A 27,639-nucleotide genomic window follows, 5' to 3' on the forward strand; every position below is an offset into this window, starting at 1 on the left:
CGGGGTGCCCCCCTCCTCCAGACTACAAGCCCCAGCATGCCGCGGGGGCCGCGGCGGGGCGCGCCGGCGCGGGGCGGGCCGGGCCGGGCCGGGGCGGGGGGAGCGGGGCCGGCCGCGCATAATGCGGCGGAGGTGGTGAGGCCCCCGCGGGGAGGGGGCGGGAGGAGGGAGAGTCACTTATAAATGGCGCCCAAGCAGGACCCCAAACCTAAATTCCAGGAGGGTGAGTGTATGTGGGGGGGACTCGGGGGGCGGGCGGCGGGGCTGTGGTGAGGGGGCTCCCGGGGGAGGGGGTGCTTGGTGGGGGGGGGGGTTCCCGCCGCCCCACGGGTGAAATGCCCAGCGTTAAACCCGCCGCTGCCGTTGGTTTCCCTGGCTCGGCAGGGGTGGGTGGGCCGGAGAGAAACAAAGGGAACGGCTTAAAGGGGAAATAAAAATCATAAGAATATTAGTAATGGCGCCGGTGCCTCTGGAGAGCGGCGGCCCGCGGCGTGCCGAGGTGAGGGGCTCCTGAGGGGGCCCCTGCCCGGCCGGGGCTCCCCGCTGTGAGGAGGAGCATTGCGGGGCTCCATCTTGGGGTGCCGCTGGCTCTGGGGCGGGCTCGGGCCCCGGGGGCTGTGGCCCCACAGCGCGGGGGGTGTTTGGCTTTTGCGGCTCGGCCCTAACAGTGCGAGGAAATGTGGGGAAAAAATGAGTTCCTGTAGTCTTTGTCTCCCTTCCTGTTCCTCATCTCTCCTACCAATACGACGTGGGGCTCTCCTATCCCCTCCTAGCCCGAATATGCTTCATTTTCCCGCAGGCATGGACGTTCGTTGGCATTAAAGCTGCTGAAATCTCGCAAGTCTGCCAGGATTTTTATTTTCTTGAGCTTGAAACATGCTTATTATTTACCCTTCTCTCCGTTAGGGATCCTCATGCTGCAGGAGTGTTTGGACTACAGCTGCCAGCTGTGGTGGAATCCATATTTACAGCAAAGCACCAGAATTCTTTTTTTTTTTTTTTTAGATGAATAAGGGTTAGGATTATGCTTTTTCTGAGACTTACTTTGCATACATTTTGATTTTGAGGTCACTGTTGTGGTTGATACTAAAATAGGTACATGAAAATGCAAGACAACGGTAAATAAAAGCTTCCTTCACCCTTTCCTCTACCTGTCCCTGGCTTTGGCTTCTCAGCAGGACTTTCCACACGACTCTGATTTATCCCTAAAACTGTAATTTGCAGAAGAATGACTGGAAGCCGGCCATTCTGGGTAGCTTAAACAACACTGCAATTGTATGTGCTACATGGCTGCTTGGGTTGGAGCGTGTTCAGTCGCGCATTGGCATTCCATGCCATGCTTTAATGCCAACGGTATTATATGCAGAAAAAACCGAGATGTTAACATATAGTTCACATTACAGTCATTAATGTGAAATCAAGTGAACTGCAGAAACTAAAATGTAAGTAGAATTCCAGGCTGAAATTACGTCCACAGCTGTAGGAATATAAGCAACCTAAATTTAGAACAGAGGTTAAAATTTTTAGGCTTTTTTCCACAATGTAAATGCATTTGTGATCTCAGCTGTAACATTAAAAGGGAGAAAAGTGCTGTGAATAAAGCCTCCTGCGGGCCCAAACCAAATGCTTTATTGTAGCCCTTCACAGCATGACAAATGAAAATTACTTTAATTGTAGGTTTTCAAGCTAAATATACATCAAAGAGTGGTAAGGGGACTTAGAAGTTACCCATGTTGGCATTTTTCACACAGTAAAGGGTAAGGAGGGGACTGAATTTATTGTGAATACCTATAAGAGCTAGGAAAGCCTAAACGTCAAGCTGGAAGTATGTGTGTACCCCTTGAAATGAAGGGACTGATGTATTTATGCAGGCGTGAGGAAGGAGATCAGCATCGGGGCAACTATGACTTAAGAGTCATAGGTACTGAAGGTGTTCTGCATCTTGACACCGCTTTTTAAAGCAAGTACAAAAGAGGGTCAGATGTCAGGTTCAAATTCTGAGTTGCTTAAGGCAGATTATTTTTTGTTACACTGATGAGATTTCTGTGTGTTCTGGTCTCTTCCGAAGGCGCTAGTTAGCCGGCCGCTCTGACATCCATTGGTAGCTGTATCCTGGATCTACAGATTGAGAACCGCTTGTTTCTTTTACTCTGCATGTAAAACGTCAGAAGGAGTGGGCGGCTGAGTTCTGGCTTCAGGAGCTTCCCCTCACACGAAGCTTTTGGCGGCGCGGTGAGGCCAGGAGACGCGCCCGGTCAGAGCCTAGCCGGTGCTTGAGCAGTACGGCAGAATGGCGCCGGTGTAACTTGGCGTTCAGGGGCGCTAACAGAGCATGTTCCGATATTTTCTACCAGCTACTTCGGCTGAAGAGCTGGTCTATAAATACTGTCTGTGGGGGTAAGGAGTGGGCGTGGGTGTTTTGCTGCAGCGTCCAGGAGAGAAAGGTCTGGGGGGGTCAGGAGAGGCCTTGTGCGGGTCTGCAGTGAGCTGGGAGGGAGCAAGGGCCTGTTAGGTTATTTAAAAAAAAACCAAACCCAAAAACCCTTTCTGCAAAACTGGGATTCGTGTTGTGTTTTTTGATCTTGGTAACTGTGCACATTTTACCTAGAAAGACCTTGCACAGTAATTGAAATAGATGTGTGTATCCAGTAGCACTAGTGAGCACTGTGATGCAAGAGGATAATAATGTAACTTCTGATTGTTAGCCCTGATTATGTAGACATTCTTTGTTTTTACATAAAAATACTGAATGCATCAAAGCAGGTATTCCATGAGGACCTTTCTAAACCTTTTCCTTTCTTAATGCATAGAAGCATTTTAGAAGTTGAAAAAAACTATTTGAAAAATCAACAACGTTGAAATACGTTTCTGACCTAGTTCTGCGTTTTTAGGCTTTACTGTGAATATTTGTTTCACTTCTACAGAGAGCACGGGGTCCTACAGACTGGATAATAGTGCAGTCTTAAAACATGAGCAGTTCTTTCTAGTCAACGTAGGAATTAAATAGCACATTTGTAGTTGCATCTTGTTCAGTCGGAGTCTGGATGTGTTAGATGAAATGTGATGGTAGCCATGCTGGTCAAAGAGGCTGTTGCTGTATCTGCTTGTCTCCCAGGCTTGGTGGTGAAATGGTGTGCCTGAATCCTCCTTCACCTGCCTCACGCAAAAGTCAAGTGGTTTGTCACCAGCCACCCCACAAACTGCAACCGCCCTGAACCTGCCAGAAGTGTGTTTTGGGAATGAGCGCAAGAACTGCTCTGCCCCCTCACCAAAAAAAAAAAATTGAGATAGGGGACATCCCATTTCTATTTGCAGAGCGAGTGTCTGACAGAGCCCACCTGGTGAGAAGCTCCACTAATGTTGAGTTGTGGTCCCTGTGGGGTAAAAACGGCAAATAGAGCCAGAATCAAACAGGATTCAAGAGGGTCAGAATTAATGGTACCAGGTGCCACTGGCTGTATTTATTGCTTGAATACACAGAAAAGGGTTTTGAAGAGTAGAGTAAACTTACAACGGAGGGTACTCCTAAACCTGTAGCTCATGAACCAGTCCTTCCCCCACCCGAGTCGTTCCTGAGCTGCTCACAAGGGAGAAGGCAGCCAGCGTTGGGTTACTGGTGAGCCAGCCTGCTTCTGCGCACCTCCTCCCCAGCCCCGTCAGGGGACTGGATAAATACCCACCTGCGTGCGGTGGCTGTGACACGCTGTCCTGTATGCCCTGGAAATAGCGGCAAGAACTGGATGCGTGCTACACCCTGGAGGCTATTATGTGGCTTGTCTCTCTGAAAATGTGAGGTACTGCAGCTTTCAAGAAGGAAACATCTGCATTCAGATATCCTGTGTTAGGTAATTTCAAATTCCCATAACATAACCGTACAATAAGGCCTTGCCATTGAGGGGAAAGAAAACAAAACTGAAGAACAATCTCTTCCTACTTAAAAACCACAAAGTGAATCATTTTTCTTGCTGTTGCACAAATGTGGCATTCTTCTGTCCTACAAGTCGGATGGGGAAACAACGTCGGGGTCTCTTCCTGACTTCACTAAACTAGAAACACCACGTGGTGTGCTTCCTGCAGGAAAAGGAGTGCTGATAACGCTTGCCTTCGTTTGTGTCAGAAGCTTAAGGAGCAGACATGACATCTCTTACAAGAGCTCGTTTCCTGCTCGGAATCAAAACACAATGTGGAGACTAAGGAATCCCTTACAGTAAGACAGCTTTACCTGCGTACTGCTTGAGTACTGAGGCTGAAGTAGCCTGTTTGTATCAAGCCAGTGCATTTTGGTGACTGCGCCTGAAATTCAAGGCTTTGAAGGAGTTCCCTGCGCCAGCCTTGCAACAGGATGCAAGGGTGTCTATAACTCGGGTCGGCAGTGGCTGGAAGTACGGGCAGGAATGTAAGTTTTGGTGCCAATTGTTTGCTGAAGTAACCAGCTGTTCTGCAAAACTCTGGGCATGCTTGGGCAGGGTTTGCACGCAGCTGTCCTTGCGGGAGTGCTCTTCAGGGAGGTCCTCAGGAATCTTTGCTTCGTGGCCGAAGTGATCGGAGTTCGGATACTCTTGTATGAGGGTGAACTTGCTTCTCACACCAACCTGCTTCTCAAATCAGGATTTGTCTTTGAATTTCTTTCTAGGTTGATGCTGGATTCATTCTGTGTTGTAACTGGTGACATATGTTTTATAGAAACAGCATGTTGGTGGTGTTCTAAGATGTTTATTTGCAACTTTCTTTCAGGTGAACGAGTGCTTTGTTTTCATGGACCTCTCCTTTATGAAGCAAAGGTATGTGTGGTTGCTTGTTGCTGCAGGCGAGTCTGTCTGATCCCCAAGAAGATAAGGAATTGTATTAGTTTACTTGCAGTGCCTCACTAGATAGGATTAAGGACTGAAACTAAAGTGAAGGAAAACCTGGTAATGTATGAAATCAATTAGTTTTAAATCCTGGACCTCTATATTATAGAAAAATTTCAGAAGATCCAGTGGTACTATGCAGCTATTCTGGTAAACTGCTAAAGGCTGGGTGGTCTTATGTGTTGAATGTCTGAGGAGCCTGTGTTCCCAGAGCACTGGGAAGCATTTGTGCCCGTGGGACTTGGTGCCAGTGCTAATGCATGAGCTAGTAAGTCAGCTGCGGTTTGAGCTTCCTCAGAGATGTAGGTGGCTGAGTACAGTTAGTGGTCTTCAAATGGGGCAACGCCGCAGAAGTCAGTGCTGGTTTAAGTGGCGAAGTGACACTCGGTTCTGGCTTTTTAACTGCAGAAACCATGTACTGCAAATTTGTCACCTGGGGGAGCATCCCTGCTGCTTCGTTGTGGGCCTCTGCTGCAACACATCTGATGGGCTTTTCTTGTGGGCCTTAAGCAGATGTTGCTGCCATGCCATCTGCTTTATGGAAGGCATAGCTCCTGATTTGGCTGTTTCCACTTCCTCTGAAATGGAAACAAAGGGCTTTTGTAGCTGTGTGGATTAGAAGACTTGTGGAAATTCCTGGGGCACTTTAAACAGATTTAAATCCATTAGATTTTAGTGTCAGTAAATGTTAACTGATGGGGCAACTTCAGAGGGGTAGTAGTAGGGAGACAGCTAGAAATATTGTCATCTCTTTTCATGCTATCAAGAAACAGTCATTCTAATGTTAAAATAATGTGCAGAGCATTGACAGGACGTGCCTGTCTAAAATATTTTCACTCGTGATTCTGCTCTGTTCTCTCCCATGCTCTAGACCCGGAGAACAAGGTCGTTGTGAATGTGTGCGCGGAGCGTTGTCCTCTGCCAGTGCCTGCCCAGGTGCTAGTAGAGAGAGGAGAGTAATCAAGGCTTCTGTTTGTGAAAACAGACTTCTGTTAGCAGCAGTCCTAACTCTTCAGTCAGTTAGGCAGCCCGGAGCCGTTACAGCGGTGGTGTTCTCCAGGCTGTGCCGTGCCCCTCTCCCCTGTACGCAAGGGTGGAGCAAGCATGTGGGAACTGGCTCTGCCAGCTTGGTGCTAGAAGGGACTTCCCAGTTGGCAAGATAGCTTTGGCTGGCTATTTATGTTGGGAGTCTGGATCCACCTGGGCTCCTGAAATGGCAGAAGGAAGCAGGTTTAATTTCACAAAGACGCTTTGTAGGCAGTAGCGAAGAACAACCTTAGCTTTCTTCTTTGACCTATTTTTCTTCTGTCATTCTCCATACCTAAGTTATTTTGTTCTTGGTGACCATATCCTTGGCTTCCTGCAGCAAGATGATCAGCAAAGCACTTGTGTTTGTGTTAGAGTAGTATGAAAAGTTAAGGGCAAACAGTAACTGTTCTGCATCTTTGTACGGTGCAGAGTTAAATGAGATTCACTTAAGACGCTTCTAACCTCCAGCAGGAAGGAAACTATTTTGGTACAGAAACATAGTTGAATATTCTTTTATTTCATGCTCAGTTCTTAATTCTTCAAAACAAGTGAACGCTTCTTAAGCACACAGTCTATATTTGGCTGGCTTTAACTCCAGGACTGTCAAAATAAGCCACTGGTGCAGCAGCGTATCAAACAAGATTAGGATATCCTTACTCCTAGTTGCAGGTCTAGGTGAGACTAGGTCACCTCTAGGTGAGACTGAATTCCCTATGTGGTATTCTGGAGATTAGTACTGAAATATGATGTTTCTCTCTGTGTTGACAACTGAATTTTTTTTAATTGGAGAGGGTATGTGAAGGAGACACCGCAAAGGTCTTGAGAAAATGCTGTACAGCAGAAGGCTCTGCAGTCCCAAATACTTAGAGGTAACTCAATTAGCATGGAAAGAAAACAGCAATTATGACTTTTATGAGTCATTTTTTTACCTCAATGGAAAAAAAATAAAATCCTTGAAAAGGTGCTAAGAGCTAGAGCCAGATAGGGGGGTTCTTCATGTTTTGCAACACCCTCATTATTTCACTGTTAAAGTGGTACAGTGGCATCTGTTTCTCGGTGTATCCAGAACAAGACTTGATGTCTTTCTGGATGAAATGCCTTATCCAAGCTGAAGTTAGTGGATTTAATTTGGTATAGCTAAGAAGTTTAGGGACATGAGGTGGGTGACATGGTTTCTGTTCTGGGCTGTGCTTTTGCGGGAGGAGGTGTGTCTCTGGCTATGTTTTTCTTCTCCATAGATGTGGTAGCATGAGCTCTTAGATGCCAGACTGCAGGGGTAGGAGGAAGTTGTGTTGCTATCGGGCAGCACGCAGTTGTTCCAGCTCACCCGAACGTACTCCTCTGGGTGAGCCGCGGCAGGGTCTTGCAGGCTGGCAGTGGGGCTGTGCTAAGATACAAGGCAGTTCGCGAGGGGCACTTCTGAATCTGAGCGGTACCGTGGAGTGGTTGGGCAACCTTGCTGTTTATGTGTTCCCTTTTTAACAGCCTCATCTTAATCTTGGTATATAAGGAAGTGCCTGTATTCATGGGCCAGACTTTTGATGGAAATAAGTTTTTATTTACGTCGTGTATACATACTTAACCAGAAAAAGCCCTTAATGCAACTCTTCCTACTGAATGCAATGTGCTCTCTGCGGCTGTAGAGATCCATGTTATTCATTTTACTTTTGAAGACTCCTCTACTTCAGCCAGCTTACCTGTCTGTGAGGTAGGGGCCTGCATGTGAACAAGCTCTCTAGCGAATGGCTTTTGACTAACCTGGGGGTAGTGAAGTGACTGCTTGTTTACTCTTCTGGTTGTCCTCAGGGGTCTCCGATCCTTCTCGTGAACGAAGGTGTCGCTTTGGATAGCCGAGCAGAGCTGCTTGTTTCCCTAGCCCTTCCAGTTCCATAGATAGGCAGTAACTTGTGTTAGAGAACTCACTTTCTGCTGTGAAATAGCTGCTGGTATTTCAGTTGCTTGCATGGAAATCTCTGCATGTTTAAACTCTGACAGCTATAAAAGCAAGACTCATTCAGAGATCTCTCTGTTCTCATGGTACTGACTGAACTCTCTTCTCTGTTCCAGTGTGTAAAGGTTGCCATAAAGGACAAGCAAGTGAAATACTTTATCCATTACAGTGGTTGGAATAAAAAGTAAGTATTGCATAAAATGAAAGCAGTATTTCATTTTCCTTTACGGGAAAATGCAAGCTTTGTCAGTTTGAACGCGAGCTTGATGGAGTAGCACCGCTGTGTCCGTGCCATTAGGAGATTGTTTCTGAAATGGACCTAAATGACTTTTATACGCAAGCCGATGACTTACAGTAACACAAAGAAACCATTGCCTAACTAGCAGTTTCCTTCAGAGCTTTGGCTGTGTAGACAGACCAGCTTAGGGTGTCAGTAGACTAACAGAAATGCTTTACAGCGTTCTGTTTGTTCAAGTTTGAAAATAGTTACTGTAATTCCTCCCTGGCAGAAATATCTAGTACAAAAACTTCCTTGTTAGGTGTTGGTGGGAGAGGCAACCCTTACTGAGGTGGAGCAAAACTCTCCACTCAAATACCCGGTATCCTTTAATTCTATACCCCTTTTGGTAGCAAAGGCTTGGAGAAGCGTGCCTTAGCGAAGGCTGCGTTCAGAATGGGAAAGGCTGTCTATTTTAGGCCCTCACAGAAGCAGGTTTAACCTGTATTTCGGTCCTTGCCTGTCATGCTAAGGTGAGGTTAAGGATACTTTTCCCTTCTGCAAAAATGGTAGGATTCTAGGTGAGAAATGTCTGAAGAGTAAAGATGTCTCCATGAAATAGACGTTCAGCCTATTGAAGGTGAATACTTTCATGAGATCATTATGCGTATGTACTTGCCTTTTTTCTTTCATTTGAATTCTGTTCCGTCACTAGGTTTTGAATTTGGGAAAAGTGGAGTTTTTTCCTTAGCGATTAAAAGCTTCAGCTCTTCAGACTCCAGAAGTCGTGCACAGAGCGCTTTTTCCCCCATTCGTTTGGGTTTTGTTTCATTTCAGTGCTGCGGACTCTAGAGTCAAGACACTTAGTCACTAGGGTCTTGATCTCACTGACGTGACTAAAAGCTCAACTTCATGTTTTAAAATAACTTTAAGTGCATCCGGACAGCCTCCCTGCCAAATGGGCAGGGAAATGTTTTGTTGCGAACACTGACAGTTACAGGGAGCGTAACTGGTTCTTATGGTGGCTGCTGTATATTAATGAGGCAGCATAAATTTGATACTTCCTCTCCTTGGTTATCTCTGAAGGGTGCCATAAGTGATGATGTGACTCCTGCTTTTCTTGCTTGCGCTGTTTGAGGCTTTTTTGCCTTCAAGCTTCCAATTAACTACATTAAAAGTGGCATTGCTGCAAGATCTAGACAACTGGGGCAATATGACTGCTTAGTTTCGGTTTCTGTAATTATGGTCCTTTGTTACTTGTTAATTGCTTGACTTCTTAATGTTTTTTTGCAAATATCAACAGTTAGGATACCAAAAAAGTTCCTTCGTCGTACAGTATAACAGGCCGCACAGTTATATAGTGCTTCTTTTGAAGGTCTCTTGCAGCTGTACAGGCAGGAGCAAGAAAAGTGCCTTAAATATCTGACCAAAGCAGTATCCTAAAAGTATAGTCTTAGAATGTGTACAGCTGGACATGTGTTTCTCTGTAACATTTGGATGCTAAGCTTGCCTTGTCTTAACACTCTTGAAGACCTTGTACTCCTGTAGTAGCTTGGTTTTGACATCTTGATATTCGAAGACTGGCAGCTATTGCCATGAAAGCAAAATGAGACAGAACTCTTAAAAAAAGCTTTAACTTGCATACTTTAGAATAACTCGGCCACTTTTAATGTGTTTTATTTGAAATAAATTGTCAGATTGCTCAGATAATCCACTCTTTGTCAAAGTGGAATTCTTGCTCGTAATGGCAATTTCCCCAACACCTGTTCTCTTAAATCGTTCACTTCAGATTCTTCAAATATTCATGCCATCTTGGTTTCCTTCACAGACAGAAATCAGAGCTCTTCTTCTTACAGTAAGATCTTATTGCTGAATTTGTTAACCTATAAAATGTTGGAATAAATAAAGGAAACTTGCTACATAATATATTTATGGCTGCAGGTGTCCCATAATTTAGTAAGCATAGAATATTCTTTTTTCCCTGAGATGCTTCTTTTACATTAAAGGCAGTCCCCGCCCTCCTAAATTGCCCATCCTTCAAGTTTGGGAAACTCCTTGGAAATGGCTGAGGGTTACACTTCCCTAGAAAAATAGTTAACAGCTTCAGTCAGTGGGGAATGCGTTTGGTAACTTACACTTCCAGTTGTGCCCAGTCCGTGACTTGACACAAAAGCAGAGTTCAGGCTCAGATTCTGCGCAGCTTTTAATTGACTATTGTGTGTAGAATGCAATTATGTAACATTTTTGAATGATCGTTTGATTTTTTTAAAAAATTTTTTTCAGCTGGGATGAATGGGTTCCGGAAAGCAGAGTGCTCAAATACGTGGATACCAATTTGCAGAAACAAAAAGAACTTCAAAAGGCCAATCAGTAAGCATTTTTGTTAGAAGTCCTTGTCAGTAAGTAATTTTTATTATAGAGCTTCAATCCAACAACTATATGTCAAGGGAAGTTAGTGAGTTTAAAACAAGAAAAGAGCCTCCAAGAGGTGTTCCTATTTTCATTTATTCTTGAGATGCTTTGCCTTGCAGAGGTGTTCTGATCTTTGTCTTCTAGCAATTTAGAAAGAGCAAGTTGCTACTTAGTTTTAAAATGGTGACTTGAGATTTTAAGGAGGGGCAGGTTGATGAAAGGGAGGGGCAGCCTGGCTAACTGCAGGTACGTCCTGTAATGTGGAAATCAGGTGGCTAAAAACGACCCTTGTGCAGTATCCTTAAAATATCCTGTTAAGTGGTAAGGATCTTCTCAAACAGCTTCGGGATGCCTACAAATACTTTAGTTTCTGTGACCACTAAACTTCTATTTCTTTAATAGAAATGCTTTTATTGAGAAGTTGTTTTGTATTTTTCAGGAGCATTGTGCTGCTTCCATGTGATTCAGAACAGCAAGGATGGTGGGAGGGGGAGGAAATGGGTGTTCATACAGCTAAGTGGTGTATGAAGAAGCCTAAATCTCCTTGATATGGAGTCGAATTTGTTCCTGCTTGTGACACGTACTGATTTGCAAAGCCATTCACTAGGCATTCTCTAAACGTTTTGCATAACCTGCTATCCTTTGAGGGAAAACAAGCTGCTTTTTCCATTAAGGTCTTATTGATGAATTTTCTCTTTTTTCTTAAAGGGAACAATATGCAGAGGGGAAGATGAGAGGTGCTGCTCCGGGCAAGAAGACTTCTGGTCTGCAGCAGAAAAATGTTGAAGTGTAAGAAGCTTTTTATTTAAAAACAAACAAACCAAACGAAACAACTCACCCCCAACCCCCCCCCCCCCCCCCCCCCCCCCCCCCCAAAAAAAAAAAAGCCTCCCGAACTTGTCAATTTTACTATTGATCTTTAAATAGTGTTTTCCTTAGAATGGTTCTGCGGGCTAAACTACATTACTTCTGACACAACCCATACCAAAGTTGTGTTTCACTTTTGTAATGCCAGAGGCCTTTGAAGTATTTTATTAAAGCTGCCTTCTTAGACTGTGCAGTGTTTAATACTGAGTCAAGGTACTGAGTAGACACTAACACTCTGTACTTTTTCCACTTTATTCCTCTTAAGTTAGTGAAGTGACACTCAAAGCGGTGAGTCCTCAGACTCGTGTGTCTCAGTGAAATCGGTTTCTATATAGATTTTTACACTTCTTCCAAGCTGTGCAAGCACTTCTGAATAAAATCCTTAAAATTCCTTGCCTTCTTACTGTACAGTCATTAAAACTGCATTTAAGGAGTCTTTGCTGTTTCTGACAAAACTCAACCCATATGCTATTAAAAATGGTTTTGCATCTTAAGAGACCAGAAGCAAGCTCAGACATTTATTAGAAAAAATAACTTCAGGATGTAACCGTCGGATTTCTTTCATTCCATCCTTTTTGTTTGCCAGAATAGGCTTGTGTGATGTTACGTTTAGATTCTCATTCAATCAGCACAGCTCTGCTGCTTTGCTCATGTGCCATGAAACTCTTCTGCTTGGGGTAGTACTTCACTTGATTATGAGGGTGGTCATTACTAATGTGATGTTTTGAACTCCTAACTTCACTTATGATTCTAGTCTTCGTGAGGAAGCTGCTGAAATGACATCAGTTCCTAAGAAGAGCATTTGGCAACAGCCTCAGATTTCATATCTCATTTATGGGCAACTTTATGTTATGAAATATGTATTGTTGATTTGAGAAGTGCAGCGGTAGTGAGTACAGTTGGGTTTTTTTATTTTGCTCTAGATCCTGAATGCAGATTTCACTTAGGGATTATCAAAGCCTAGCCAAGGCTGTAGATTGGCTCTTGGTCTCTGGAATGGGGAGTCCGATGGATCTGGCCATAAAGCTGCATGCGTGCTCCCGTGTGGTCTGCTGCTGTAGGTTCTGCGGTGCTTCACCACCACCTGTTTGGTGTGCTCCGTCAGCTCAGGACGAACCTCTGACAGGGACCTAGTCACTTGTTTGTCTTCATTTGGGAGTGAAGAAAAACCCAAACCAGATGTATGTTTAGGCAGTTCCTAATGAATGTCATTAAAATATAATTAAAACAGATAGAAATCATGACCATTACTAATTTGGCTGCTTAAGGGGTTGTTGCACCCAAGTCTTCCTGTATTTTAGTCAGTGGGAGTAGAATTAATGTCACGTGTAACTTTGACACAGGTAGTGATGACCCAGCTGTAAATGTCTACAGCTCGCACTATAGCGCATCCCAGCAGTAACCTCAGGATTAGGTTCCCCATACTGTCAGCTTCAGTCATCTTGGTAGTTCAGACTCATCGCGGTGGGATGAGTTGTTCTCTCTGGCTGAGTAAATGCTAAATGTTAACCTGTGCTTGAAATCAAGGTTGGCTTAATCATCTCATACTCCTAATAATGTTGCATCCAAGGGAGACCCACACAGCAAAAATGACTTCATCTTAAGCCTCTCTGTAACTCTAAAGCTTGAAAGCATGTTACCAGGTCTGTCTTTACTCTCCGGTTGAAACTGGTGGGGGAAGGGGAGCAGCTTTGCTTTTTGCTGTCATCATTGTCCTAAGCATGGGTGGTTGTTTCCAGCATAGCAAAACGGACAATAAGCTAATTCTCTGAAACTTCTGTTTCATGTTGAATGGAAAAATTAATTCCTTGATGGTGGATTTTGAGTTGTAAAGGGGAAGAAGGAAAACTGTTGTCATTGGAACATTGGTCTCGCATTATGGAAGTTATTTATAACAGGGTCCCATATGCTTGTTGCACTGATCTTGCTCCTAGTCTCTAGCCACTACCAGCATCCAATGCATCCTTCTAAATTAGACCTGTGCTTCTTTCAACAAAGTCTCCCTATTTTTCTTCCTTGTTTGGAGGCTGAGGGAGAGGAAATCCTTTGGCTTACCCTAGCAGTGATGCAGGGTTGTGATTCCAATTTGTTATTGACCAAACTACTGCTTCTCAGATCCTGCTTACAGCTAAAGGCAAGATGGCTTCTGAAAAATCTCAAAATACAGTTCCAAAGTAAAACATCTGGACTGTTCTCTTGTTGTAAGTCTAAGGGCGTTGCAGATACATAAAGTACTGATGGTGGGGAGGGGGAGAAAGTGGTCGCGCAACTATTCTAAAAGGGTAACACTGTCACCTATTTGGGCCTCAAAATTTACCTTTTGTAGCATTCTTGGAGGATTGAGCAGAGGGGAAGGTAACTTACGTTTTGAAACTTACTCTTCAGATAGCCAAACAGTAATGGAAAGGAAATCACAATCTAAGCACAACTTATCCTCCAGGAATGTTCAGTAAGACTATAATATGCTGCTAAAAAGGTAAATTTTTGAATCTTAAATAGATTCTCTTTAAGGCTAAACACGAGGTCTGACATTCTTTCCTTAACTCAACCCCCATTGTGCCTAGATTTTTCAGACGAGATGGAGCGCATACTGTTTGCTGTTTGGAGACCCCTACAATATCGACGCGGTGAGTTAAGGATGGATTGTCAAACCAGGATTTTCATCCTGAAATCCAAACCTCCTTGCTTTCATAGATTTCTTTTAGAGACTCTTAAAGTCCTCAGTTGTAATAATGTAAGCTTTGGTAGCAGTTCAGTTAACAATTGTAAGTACTGCAGTATATAATTTGGGGTTTTTTTGGGGTTTGGGTTTTTGGGGTTTTTTGGTTTTGGGGTTTTTTTTAAAGTCAGGATGGACTACCGGTTTTTAGTTTCTCTGAGATGTATACCTTTTCAGTTGGGATAGGCTCAGTATGAGTAGCCAAATGCGCTCAGTGTGTCCACTGTTTAAAAAGAAGTGGAGGACAACTGACTTCAGATTTTTGAAACTGAATAGTTCTAGAAGGCTGCAGTTGGCCTGCATGCTTGCTGGAGTTCTGCTTCCGTGGAGATCAGCAACAAACTGCACTGTCTTCTGTAAGTCTTGGGAGTGAGGCTGCGATCAGAGCTGGTGTTAGAAATGTGAGGTTTGAACCTGCCTCTTAACGTGCTGTATTTCTGTTGTTGGCTTGAGTCTGTTCAGAATAACCATTTCTGTAAACTGCAGCAACTGGCTCAAAAAGCTTTTGAGGCTATTTGTAAGCAATATTTGATCAAAAAAATATGCATGAAACTCAGGTTGTATACACCTGTTTTTAAAATTATTCATCTTAGGATAACTAGAAGCTATCATAGAGAAATATTTTGCATGGCTATAGCAGGTTGCCAAAAATGAGGTACAACGCTACAGATACTGGCTTCTCCAGACTGTTTTATATGTAGCTCTGCTGAATCCGGCTGCTAAGAGTTTATGCTACTTTTGATGGGCCTAATATGATTAACTTGCAAAAAATCAGTAAACAATCAGAGTTAACAGGTGCTTGGAAAATAAGAAGGGTAGTTGAGAGTGTTCTGGAGAGAAGATATGGCACTGAATAACAAATCTCAGAATAGCATCTGGTTTTAAATGTATGCATGCAAGCAGTCTCATCGGAGATGCTCTCAAAACAGCATCTCAACTCCGGAGTTACTGGTTTTTTTTTTTTCTTCTAACAGAAGTCTTGTTCTTAATCTGAACATATTACTCAAAAGCATATGCTCCTGCTGCATGTCTCCTGTGGCATCCTCGGCTATCTTTGGCACAGCTCGTAGCTCTCACAAGCTACTTCAAGTCCTCTAAATGTCAAGCGGCATGTGAACACTGCCTACGTGCCAGTTGTCCAGGGCTGTAACTGCAGTGGAATGGCTGCACCGGCCCAAGCTGGAGATTTTCCTAACCTCTTCTGCTGTGTGATGGTCACCAGTAACATGTGCTTAGGGTTGATCAAGTGAGTCAAGTCTGTAATGCTGTTCTCTCCCAAAATACCCTTTTCGCTTCTAGCAGTCTGCAATTAAGGGACTTCGGAGCTGTAGGCTGTATCCATGTGATGGGTTTAATAACCCTTTGTGGGACTGTTTTATCTAATAACTTCTGAACCATTTGGACTTCTGGCATCCCCATCATCTTGTGGCAGTGTGTTCTCATTTTATTTCAGTACTGTGTTGAAGGCAGGGGAAGATGATGACTCTCCCATCTCTTAAGTGTCTGCTGCTTTGGTTCTTTTGTCTCTTCCATCCGTCCTGAGGAAAGATTGATCAGTTCTTCGAGCTTTACCTTTTATCGCTAGTGATACCTCTACCACATTTCCCTTTGTCCTCCTGCCCAGGGGTCAGCTTGAGAAAGCCCGTGTCTGCCTGGTTACTCCCGGTGTAGAAGCTGTTGTACGCTACCAACTACTCCTTGTTCTCCTTACCTCTTCTAGTTTTATTGTGTGCCTTCAAGGGTCAGGTTGCCTGACCAGGCACAGGACGTACATGGACATAATCTGGATGTTGGTTTGTACCCTTTTGCCAATAATGTTTGGTGGTTACTGGAATCTTGATAGGCGTGCTGCTTCTCACAGCTGAGTTAGTGACCAAGGTGCTCGAGCAGCAGCGGCCAATTCCATACTTTTTTCCAACATACTTATTTTCACACTTGAACCTTCTCATCTACTTTTTTTATTACTAGTCACCTTGGATTAGGAGAGACTTTATGACTTCGTATCGCTGAGTTACAGCTGTTGTTTTGTCAGTAAACTGGCTCTTAATCTCCTTTTTCTGACATTTTCAAATGTATTGAACTCCAGTGCCTGAGACCAAGTGGTAGCTGCCTTTGTTCTCTGCTGCTCGTGCCTTAACCAGCTATTGTAGGGAGATTCTTACAGACCTCAAAGTCCCTTTAAAAGGAATGTGGGTCTGGGGAAAGTAAAATACTGGTTATTGTCCACAACACTTCTATCTACCTGGTCACGGACTCCTAACTGTTGTGGAGTAAGTAAACCTTCCAAAGGCTTGTTTTTCCCTAGTGTCATTTGCCTGTGGTGACTTCTATTTTCTAAGCTATTTTTATTTTCTACTGACAGTTTTCTAGGCACGTCCCGGAAGACACTCCAGTTTAGAGCTCTGAGCATTAACACAGACTCTTTTGTGCAAAGATCGCTGGCTTCTTGAGATGGTACCCAAGGTTCTGTGACAGATATGTGATTATCTTTCTTCTGATAAATGTCTGGAAAGATAAAGTGCTGTCTTTCAGTATGCTGTCTTCTATGGCATCCTCCTTAGTCTCACCATTTGACCGTGAGCACAGTCCTGTTTTGGATGCTGAGGTTGGAAGTTCAGTTTTAGGCTCTTGTGGCATGGACTGCTTATTTTCCTTCTGAGCCTGTCACCTCGGTATATAGCATTTCATTGTTGTGAGCTGTAATACTCTTTGTTTGCTACTGATTACCTTGTTTCTACACAATTTCAGATGGTTATGTTGGTAGTTCATTTATTTTTGGCTTTCTAATTCCACCTTCCACTTTGATCCCCAGTACCTGAATATTCTTGTAGTAGCTACGAGTTCTTGTTCTGCTAAAATGAAACCCTGCAGTGGGGGCTGGTCAGCTTCTCGCCAGAACTGATTGCTGTCCCCGCTTCTCTGCAGAGGTAATGCCTGACTACAGTGGCATGCATCCTTCCAGTTTGAACGGTGAGATCTTTAGTACCTTTCAGCTCGGTTCAGTCTTTTAATTAAAACTCTTCACAGAAGCTTCCTTGAAAATTCCACACTGCTTTTCAGTTCTGTAGTCAGTTTTCAGTGAAAAATGCCAGCTAGTAGAGAAATATGTGAATCAAGAATGGCAGCTGGGCTGTACTGGCTGTACAAAGAGAAGTCAATGAAAGCTTTTATACTGCTCCTACACGATGGTATAGGGCTTGCTGTTCATAGTGTAGCTGTGCAGTGGCACAAAAGGATGGGTTTTAATCTACCCTAGATACGTTTCACCTTTTTGTGTCACTTCAGCACCTGTGTTCCCTTTGTCCTTGCAGGAGGGCATTGTCTGCCATCACGAGGAATGCGCACAGTAGCGTTCAGCTGTACGTCTCAAAATGAGTCTGCTTGGTCTGATAAATGGAATCCAGCTATCTAAGATGTGCCGCTCATCTTGGGCTCCAGCTTCTGTCAGTAGGGCTGTCTGTAACCTCTGTGATACAGATGCTGCATCTGCCTCCTGGGTATCGAGTGCATTGCATGCTTCAGTTGCTGTGCACAGCAGCAGCACGTCACCTTGCACAGCTGCCGTCACCTAGTGAAGGGTGTTATTCCAGCCAGTCTGCTGTACAGGCTGTCAAAAATCTGCCAGATGCTAATGTTTTGTCTCTAACCTTAGCTCTTTCTGTTTGTTCCCTAACTCAGATTTGTCTTTTAGACTTTGCAAACAGATGGCTGCTTTGACTTGAAGCAGAGGCATATGACTTGAAATATAAGGAAGGAGGTGGGAGAGCACAAGCAATGCCTAGAATGGTTTATGCTAGACTTTGTGCTTCGGTAACATAGATGTGGTTGACTGTCTTCATTGTGGTAGTTCTTTAAGTACTTTATATTGCCTGTCCCAGTTACTTAAGACTCTGCTTCTAGACTAATGCTTAACATAATTAAAATCCCAAGATAAAAATACTGGAAAGAACTCCCTGTTCCTCTGTGTTTACTCTGGGTTTGGAAGAAAAGACTTTCTCTTCAATACACAAGTCCATTATCAGTGACTTGACTTGGCAATTGTTCCCTCCTCCTGGAGAGACATGATCTTTATTCTGCCCACAGCTTAAGCCTGATGCTTGTTTGAGTTGAAGCTTGAAAAAAGCCTTACCCTTCCTATCTGCAGACCTTCCTAGAAACCCTGCCTACTTCCTGACCCAGATAAACCCAGTTCAAAGCCTGAATACAAGAGTCACTTGAGATAGCGGTGAATTTCCAAGGAAATAATCTCGTACTGGCAAAGAAGTTTATCTACGCAATCTGCGTTTTTCTTTTTTTTTTTGAGAGAGATTTAACTGGACTCCTATTAACAGTGAGCAAACTGAAATGTGACTAGGAGTACTCTCAAAAGTTTTCTGAAAATGGTTAGTAAATAGACAAAGTTTAGATAATAAGCTGTCCTAACAGGTATTTTTAATTTTGTCATTGATACTCCTGACCTGTCTGAATATTTACATGTTGTGTGCATTGTGTTTCAGGTGTCTGTAAGACTTTTGGAAGTACAGCTTTTCATTTGGAATAAAAATAAGAGCTAAGTTTAGAGAAATGTGAAGTGTGTAAATTAGAAACAGTAAGTGCTGAGGGAAGGATTTGGAAGAAGATAAATATTAGGGACAACAGAAGATAAATATTAGAGACTGTTCCCAATGTTTTTAGTAAGTGGCGAGTGTAATCGTGATCTCTAAAAGCTGGTGACGGAATGGCAGGTGGTCTGTGCAGCTTCATGCATGTAATTCTGATAAGTGCTATTTAAACTTCCCTCTACTGCTGTGGTGGTAGAACTGTGTGGGTTTTCCAGTACTGTACTGGAAGTTGATTCAATTGGCTGAGATCTATCTGATAATTCCCAGCACTTCTGTTTCCTAGTCGATTATTCTGTTTCTAAGTGACCCCTGAAATACGGAAATAAAACACCTAAAAATGTAGTGTAGTTTACCAAGAGCACTTGGAAAGTATGAAACATCTGTAGATGCTACTTGCATAAGCATCAGTCAGTACTGTTCTTAAATACAGCTGTCGTCTTGGCATGCCTTCTGGGGTTTGTAAGTTTAAGTTAGTGATTTCCCCCCCCCCCCCCCCAAAATAGTGAATTATAACCCGTTAAGTGAAAAACCTTGTAGTGTCATGACTGTGATGCTAAATTGTATCTGGCATTTCTTTCATGTGCTTTTTATCGAAATAGTCTGTAGGCCACTGAGTGTTCGCTCATTGTTCTGAACTTAGTGGACAATTTTTCTGGCTTTCTACTTCTTTAAGTGCCACTATCTTTATATTTGCAATAATTTGTGTTCTTCTTGCAGGAAAACAAAAAAGAACAAACAGAAAAGTAAGTATGCCTTTATTTTGTATACAAGTGGATATCCTTAGTGAAGGATTCCTAGCTGGAGTAGGACCTCAAATCTGCCTCAATTAAGTTTACTTACCCTGTGTTGTTCCTCTTGGACTTGAGATGCCCCTTCCCTCGGTCAGGAGGAAGGCATACTTTCCTTGTTTGTACACAGGCTGCTTGTTTCAGCCTGTCAAGATTTTGACCTCTTGCAAATTAAAAGCAAAGTGATATCTCCACGGAGCTGTCAAAACAATAAGTCAAACTTAGGTTTTCTTACTGAGATGGAGATGTGACGTGTCTGCAAAGCTGAGCTGCTGGTTCCAAAACTTATTCTAAAGAATGCTATGGATACTGACACACTGGGGTGTTTTTAGTGCAGAAACCACCATCTTCAGCTAAGTCTAAATATAGTAGTTCAAACTAGCACAAATATGTGGAATTTCCAGAACAGAAGTAATATTTAAAAGGGGGGAAAAAAAAAGTGAAAAGGTGACCTGAGAGAAATCAGTCTCTTTTAAATCCTTCTAAATCTTTTCTTACTGGTATTTCTTACAGATTTACCAAATTTCTTAAGCAGCATAATGTGGTTTGTGTGTTTTTTTTATACAGCTCCAGGAATTGGAGAAGGGAGCAGCACCAGTGAGACTCCTCAGCCTCCTAGGAAGAAGAGGGCTCGAGTAGATCCAACGGTTGAAAGTGTATGTATTTCTGATTGCCTCAGGATTTTTGATAGAAAACAGGAAGGTTGCTTTGCTCAGAAATACAGACGGCAATACTCTGTCCCGCAGCATGGCAGTGTGAAATGTGACAACTTGCCAAACGAAGGTTCCCAAGTGGCTTTGAGAAAACGAAGCTATTTCCTTGCTCCCCGTGGAGCCTACAGGAATTACTGTAGTAATTCAGTCAGGAATACGGGTGAGACTTAGCTTGGACAGTTATCTGAAAGTAATTGGTCTGGCTTTGCTTTTTTTAGGAAGAAACATTTATGAACAGAGTTGAAGTAAAGGTGAAAATCCCAGAAGAGCTGAAACCATGGCTGGTAGATGACTGGGACTTGATCACCAGGCAAAAGCAGGTAATTTGTCAGAAGAGCAATCTGACCACGTATAGGTGAGGACACAAACTAGAATTTTGTTTCCTCAAGTGCAGGGTAGTGAGATCTCTTGCAGAGTTTGGCAGGAGCCTCATGGCTGACTTGACAGTTCTCATTCCTGTTGGATTTTAACCAAAGGTCACCTCTGAGTAGGGCTGTGGCTCAGCAGAGCTGGATGGAAATTTGTAAAACAGACTTGGTCTAATCAAGCATGAGCTAGACAGGCAAATAATTTTAAAAACTTGCTTAAGCTTTAAGTGTGATGTTAACCCCAACATACCAGCTTGGCCTGCTGGTATGTGTTAGACAGTTTACTTAGTTGGTAGAGACTTGGTCTACAGGAGCATCACGTGTGACGTGTATTTTACCTGCCTCGTTTACGTGTCGCTCAGTGCCAAGTTCTGCAAGTATCTTCAGTTGTTCTACAGCCCTGACAGAAAGCTGTCGCTTCGGATAGCCGTTCTTAACTTCTGCCAGGCTGGGTCCACGTAAAGCTTCCTGATACAGTAAATTAAATTTTGCTTTCCATTTTAAAAGTATAAAACCTTTTCACGAACTCAAAATGTCCATGGATCGCAGCTTGTTTCTTGTGTGTTACTGCTTACTGAAATCGGCAAGAAGCACAGAAAACACTGTTGAAAACTGTTTGGTAGGTTGCAGTTGCCATGCTGTAGCTTGCTGCTACGCTGAGGTACCGCCTCTGCCCTTGCCCTCCCAGGCACGTAAAAATCCTCGTTGTTTACAAGTCCTGTGTGGATAAGGCTGATGTTCTTGGTGAAAACAAATCTTAGACTTGCATCAGCAGCAAAGGTGCTTAAGCACCACTGTGTGTTACACTGACTCCAGTTCTGGAGAATTAATGTTTGTGTATGACTGAACTAGTGTCTGTGGGTACAGGTGTCTGTGTATGGTATTGATGCGAGTTAATACTTGGTGAATCATGGCGGGGAATATTTGTCTCCAACTCTGTAAGCTCTGTAGCTCAACACTCTTCAGACCGTGCCGGCGGTGACACATCCCGGCGGGTGCTTGGCAGGCTTGTTTGCTCTGCAGCAGTAGTGCCCGGTGCCGAGCTGCGGATGCAGGAAGAGCAGACAGGAGAACAGGCAAAATGGTCACCGCTGCTTTTGTACCTGCTCGGTGGCCTGGCATGGGCAGGTCGGCAGGGGCGTGCGTGTGCTTGGCTCTGCCTACCCTTGACTCCGGGGCTGGCTTCAGCAGGTTGCTGTTGACCAGCACAAATGTTGACTGGAAACGTGGGTATAGTCACCGTTGCGGTGGGTTGTTCGGTATGCACACCTAACAGTTGGGTGCTCCTTTAATAACACTTAACATCTTAACCTGATAATTTTATTCTAGAAATGTCCGTATGTATATTTATTTAAATTTCGCATGCAGATACCAATGTCTGCATAAATTAGACAACCTGGTTTTGTTCAATTTGCTTCTTGTGTAGCTCTTCTATCTTCCTGCCAAGAAGAATGTTGACTCCATTTTAGAGGATTACGCAAACTACAAAAAATCACGAGGAAATACTGATAACAAGTAAGTAGTGGTCATTTCAAACCACAACATTCCAAACACCCAACTACTTTTGCTGTTGTTGTTGGACTTGTATTTCATGGAAAAACTCAGTGAGGCTGTTAAACGCGTCCCAGCCCTCTGTCCAGCTTCATGTTCCAAGACCACGGTGATCAAGGAGCTTAGGGATCTTTGAGGAGGTAATTCCAGAATATGGTTCTGCTTTCTGGATGTTATTTCTGTTCCCCACCTTCCCTAAGCCTTTCCCAAAGGAAGCCGATATAAGCCAAGTGAATAGTTCTCCACCCCTCTGTTCTCCTTCAGGCTTCCTGTGCTGGGTGAGTAAATTCAGTGGCACTACGTAGGAGCTGGACAAACTGTCAGAAAAGCTGCCCAGCAGATGAGCTGGGTGTTAGCCTGTGGGTGGACTCCCTCGTGGAGGTGAGGGACAGGGAGGTAGAGGATGACTTTTAAAAGAATCAGATGGGCAGAGCTAATTACCTTGAGGTGATAGCTTTGAAGGTTCTTGTTTGTAATTACCCCAGCAGTCCAGCCCTGACAACAAATGAGGTGTGTTTATTCTTGAGCGAAGCTTTCCTGTTTTAAAGGGAGAGAAACTAGAAATGTGACGTTATTTTCTTCCATGCAAAAGGAAGCATATTATTGACTCGTCAGGGTGTTTTAACATTCTTTTATGCAGTTGCCCTAATATCTGTTCTAAATTCGTTTGCAGGGTGGAGTGAGGGTTGTACTTCTCAAATTTGCAGTGCCACTGCTAATCCCTGCGCAGTTATTCTTCAGTTAGCTGTGAAGTTGGAGGCCTGCAGGAGCGTGGCACTGAGAGGCCTAGTTAGAAAGGGTCTGTTGCCCGAAATACCGGGTCGGCGTCCCTTTGTCCATTAAGCAGAAGTTCAGTCCAGTTACTTAGAGCATTGTGCTCTCAAACTGATGTGAGTTGGGATTAACTTTGGTTGGAAACACAAGAGCTGGTGAGTGTCCTTAGAAGTACTTACTGTTGCTTCGAAAGGCCGGCTCTGAGAGTCAGTTTAAGCGAGTAGATGACTAAAAGCAAAGCGTGTTTTGGTTCGCCTGAATTCTTACTGAGACCAGAACAGCCCATTTTTAAAAGGAGGTCTTGAAACGCATCGCGCTCTGCGGCTGTACATTTTAAGGCCTCCAGACAAATTTCCTTGAAAAATCTGAAGGCTCATAAAGTATCTTCACAGTTTTGATGGAAGATCAAAATTGTGATCAAGATTGATGATCGCCAAGCCAACTCTCATCTTGCCTCCATCCACCACCTGAACAAGACTTGCGGTGTTTTCTCTGTTTGCCAGGGAGTACGCGGTCAACGAAGTTGTGGCTGGAATTAAAGAATACTTCAATGTCATGCTGGGAACTCAACTACTGTACAAATTTGAGAGGCCCCAATATGCCGAAATTTTAGCAGATCACCCAGATGCTCCGATGTCTCAAGTCTACGGTGCCCCACACCTACTGAGGCTGTTCGGTGAGTGTGACCTCCAGAGCTCCGGGAGCAGCAGTTACAAGTACTCAAATGCTTCCTTGTCCCGTGTTGCATCGCAGTGGGCGTGAACTGCAGAAATGTGGCAAGCAGCTATGAAAGAGATGGGTTCATTCTTCCCGTATTGCATGTCCCTAAAGTGTTCAGAGCCACCTCAGGATCTTAGAATGGAAGTGGATTTTCAACAGCCTAGGTATTTTAGGTGGGCTTTATATATTGGAATAGATTAATGGGCTGCTTCTACGTGCTGTAAGGCTTTAAACTGTACTGAAATACTAGTTAAGGCCATTGTTTATAACTAACAAGTGCTACTTCTTTTGAACAGTGCGAATTGGAGCTATGCTTGCTTACACTCCTCTTGACGAGAAGAGTCTGGCTTTGCTGTTAAACTACTTGCATGACTTCTTAAAGTAAGTACTTTAAGTCTTTCAGCAAGAAAGAGAAAGTTAAGTAAGCACAGGCTATTGTAGTGTGGCCTAATTCAGAGAACAGGTGTTATGTGACATAATACATACATATTATCCTGGGCTTGTGCACGGTTTGCTCGCCACAGGCTGCAGCGAAACTTTCTCAAACTCTGCTGTGCAGTAACATGAGTAAGACTGGTTTTAACTTCTCTGCAGTTACACCGAGGTTACTACTGCTAGTTGAACGTGTGTTCACATATCTATTAGCCTCCACTTTTGAGCTGTCCAAGTCTGCTACTTATTTCAAAATAAATGTTGAAGCATGCATTTGTAGCTGCTATAAGCAGCAGGTGCTAGTTACAGCAAACTATTAAATTACACAACAGTTACTCAACAACAATAGAACAAACGTTAAAAACTGATGAACCTTCCTAATGGTATTTCTGGGCTAAACTGTCGTAGCTTTAGTGCGCTGCGCTGTGGTGCTGTAGAGCGTGGCGTTTAGGATGAAAACCTCATCCTAAATAACACATGACTTCAATGCAAAATGTTTCTTAAAATAAAAAAATGGGGCTCTTGGTTCAGACAGGTGATGAAATACTTCCTCGCTGCTGTGAGGAGCGATGGAGATGCTGCTTAGTTCACCCAGAAATGTCCCCTGAACGTGAGATTCCAAAACAGAATCGCACTTCAGCATAGTGTCCGAGGCGTCAGACGTGCGTTCCCCCGTGCACGCGTACGGGCACGACTTCGGCACCTTCCGTGCATCTGTGCTGCACTGGAGGAACTCAGTGTTACGCTTCTGCAGTTTATTTACACATCTAGGTGGGGCAGGCGTGGGGCGTGAAGCCGTACGCGGGCGCACAGCGTCGGCGCAGCTCCTTGCTTTTCCTGCGCTGGCAGATTTTCTTGGTCAGATTTACTGAAGCCGCCAGCTTCCACGTGTGGTTATGTCACGGAGAAATGTTCTGTGTATTTTCGTACCAGACTTCAGTGGTCTGCTGATGGCCTTTGGAAATACTGCTTTGTAAATACTCCGGGTACCAAAGCACGAAGCTGTTCTGCCAGTAAATGCCAGCTGGTACCTCTGCCACTGGGTGAGCTGGTGCAAGTGGAAGGAAGACCTCCAGCAGAGCCAGGGCAGCTCTGCAGTAGAACTAGAAATGCATCGGCCTGGCTTCAGGGCAGACTTGCCTTGGAATAGTCCTAGAGAATGGAGTAGATCAGTCTGTGGGTAGGTCTGAAGTAAACGCAAGTGCTGAAGAGCTTTCAGCGGTAGAGATAGAAATATGGAGCCAGTGCATTGACCAGGAGCCCCTGAACCTGTTCCATGAGAAGCAGCGGCGTATCGCGCCGAGCCGTGACCGTTGCTCGTTCCGCTCCAGCCACCCTTTATTTGGCCCCTTAAGTTCCCTGTTTGCGCAGGCAGAACTTCGCGGTGCCTCTGTGTCCCTACCCTTCGAGTACCGTCAGTAGTAAATGGATTCTCGGTACAGCCCCTGACTGACCCTCAAATGTCAACTGCCCCATCCTGTTCATCGTGCCCTCCTGTGCTCACTTGCAGCCAGAGTTGCCTGACGGCTCCTTTGGAACTGATACTTTTTTTTTTCTGGCAGGAGCTGTCAAACCTTCAGTTGCTTTGCACAGCTGACGTTTTAGTAGAGACGTGTAGGATTTGTATGCTTGGAATCATGTTTTATGGTCTCAGCAAACACCTCATGATTCACTCACGTGATGCGAAACAGCAGAGACTTTAGGCAAGGAGGTAACTTAATCTTTCCATTATTTTTCGTAGGTATTTAGCAAAGAACTCCTCCGCGTTGTTTAGCGCCAGTGACTATGAAGTAGCCCCTCCTGAGTATCATCGGAAAGCAGTATAATACTGCGCTGCTTTACGGCGCAGCGCTGGTTGGATCCTTGTAACACTGTCCACTCCTGCATCTTGTTCTTCACCTTCCTATTGCACATGTCTCTATTGCACAGATTATGTAAACATAAAGTGAATAAAGTTGTGTGTTTAAAATGGAACTGGCATTTGTAAGCTCTGAAGACTTTCTTGTCCCGAAGTGGAAGCTTGGAGTTTGACGGGAACTCTTTGGTGTTGCTGGCTTGCTACTGTTTGCATCTAACGGGAATGTAAAAAGAACGCGTTAGGGTGTGTCATTGTGCGAACTCCGCGGTGCTCGTGGGTCTGCTCTCACATTAACATTTGCTTCACTAACCTGCTTTATTGCGTAGTAACGACAAACCCAGACTCCCGGCCCCCCGCGGGGGGCGGCGTCGCCTAGTGCTGGTGCTATTGATTAGTCCGACTTTCAAACCCGTTTAATTTCTTGGTGTTGGAAGTGAAACGTTTGGTCCATAAATGTGTGCTTTTATTTAGATAGTGGAAGGACTGTGACTTTTTTTATATTCTAACAGTAGGAAGATGCGTTGTCATATCGTAGTGTCTTGGAAATGTTGGTCTTTCACAGAGCTGTTTTACAAATCTTCAAATAAACTTTTTTTTTATTTCAAGTGTTGTTTCTAATATTTGTGTTTCTCATCAGTCGCCCCCTGATGACAGTGTCCTGGCACGGGTGATCCGAGCGCATTAACTGTAGTGTGAAGCTGTGCAATATCACCGTGGGGGTGCTGCCTTTCTTTTTAGTCCCGAGGACTAGGAGTTAAAGCCCGTGCATGCAGCGCCCGTGGGTGAAGTGGACCCCCTCTCCCTGGGATCGCTGCGTAGCCTGTAAGTCGTGATCCTGCACTTCCACTACTCATTCTGGGATTCTAATCCCAGCTTCTCCCGTAGCAGCACCTTCGGCCGAGAAGAGGAGGGCAGGCGGGCTGTGCTGTGAACGGAAGCCATTACGATTCCCTGTGCTCCTGAGCCTCGTCTCGGTGCCGTTGCGGGAGGAGCTGGGGTAAAGAACTGGGGGCGAGAGAACGGGGGCTAATGCTGGTGGGAAGGAGGGCCTGGCGCTGCAGGGCCTTGCGTGTGTCGTTCCCACGGGCGCGCTTGTGTTGCGCTCGGCTCTCGCTGTCGGGCACGCGAAGCTCAGCTCTTCTTGACATTGTGAGTTCCCTGCAACCTTACGTGCTTTTTCTGGGATTGCCTCCGAGCTGCACGACGCCTGCTTACGCTGTTGCGTGAGTCTGTCCCGTCTAGCTTGTGCTGCTCCCTGCTTCCCCGCGCGTTTCCCAAGGCAGCTGGGCTGTGCTGGGGCATCACGAAGTCCCCAACTCCCTGTTCCTCTCGGCTACGTTCTGTCTGGGAGCCGTCTCTGCTTCCTGTCTTGTCCATCTCCTGCCCTCAAGCCCGCAGAGAAACTCCTCTGTAACGGCTCGGTTACATCCACCTTACGGTGGCTCCTTCCTCTCCGTAACCCGTGTGCCTACACGCTGCTTCACCTAGAAGCCAATTCCCCAGCCCCATCAGGTGGGCAGGCAGCTGCACCCGAGGCTTGCTTTGCACGGCAAATTGCCCCCGTGTCTGTGGGACGGCAGCCGGAGCTGCCCGTGGGTGCCTTCATCTCCCGCGGGTAGCAAAGCACTACCCGGCCTCTCGCGCGTGTTCTGCGCCCGTCCTGCCAGGAGGGGCGAGAATGGGGCGAAGAATGAGGCTTTTGGTCCCATTTATTAAAAGCATTCCGTGACTTCGCTATGGTCTAACAGCTCCTGTTTCTAGGCTGGAATCGCAGCTGTTATTGCAGGAG

The 27,639-nt window shown here is 44.7% G+C and overlaps 1 protein-coding gene across 5 annotated transcripts; it reads left to right on the plus strand.

Moving 5' to 3' along the window:
• Positions 1-82: 82 nt before the first annotated feature.
• Positions 83-26,455, plus strand: MORF4L1 (mortality factor 4 like 1). Of its 5 annotated transcripts, none has more exons than XM_064455974.1 (14): positions 83-223; positions 4,735-4,781; positions 7,947-8,014; positions 9,837-9,902; positions 10,331-10,417; positions 11,168-11,248; positions 13,891-13,953; positions 19,364-19,389; positions 20,002-20,090; positions 20,366-20,467; positions 21,942-22,030; positions 23,344-23,516; positions 23,857-23,941; positions 25,734-26,455. In XM_064455974.1, the coding sequence occupies exons 1-14, from the start codon at positions 184-186 to the stop codon at positions 25,816-25,818; spliced, it is 1,101 nt and encodes a 366-aa protein (XP_064312044.1). In that variant the 5' UTR covers positions 83-183; the 3' UTR covers positions 25,819-26,455. The 5 variants fall into 5 exon arrangements, with proteins under 5 accessions (XP_064312044.1, XP_064312045.1, XP_064312046.1 ...); XM_064455975.1 differs by having other exon boundaries at positions 9,876-9,902; XM_064455976.1 differs by lacking the exon at positions 13,891-13,953.
• Positions 26,456-27,639: the final 1,184 nt, after the last annotated feature.

Source organism: Phalacrocorax carbo, chromosome 7 (genome assembly GCF_963921805.1).
Source record: "Phalacrocorax carbo chromosome 7, bPhaCar2.1, whole genome shotgun sequence".
NCBI lineage: Eukaryota > Metazoa > Chordata > Aves > Suliformes > Phalacrocoracidae > Phalacrocorax > Phalacrocorax carbo.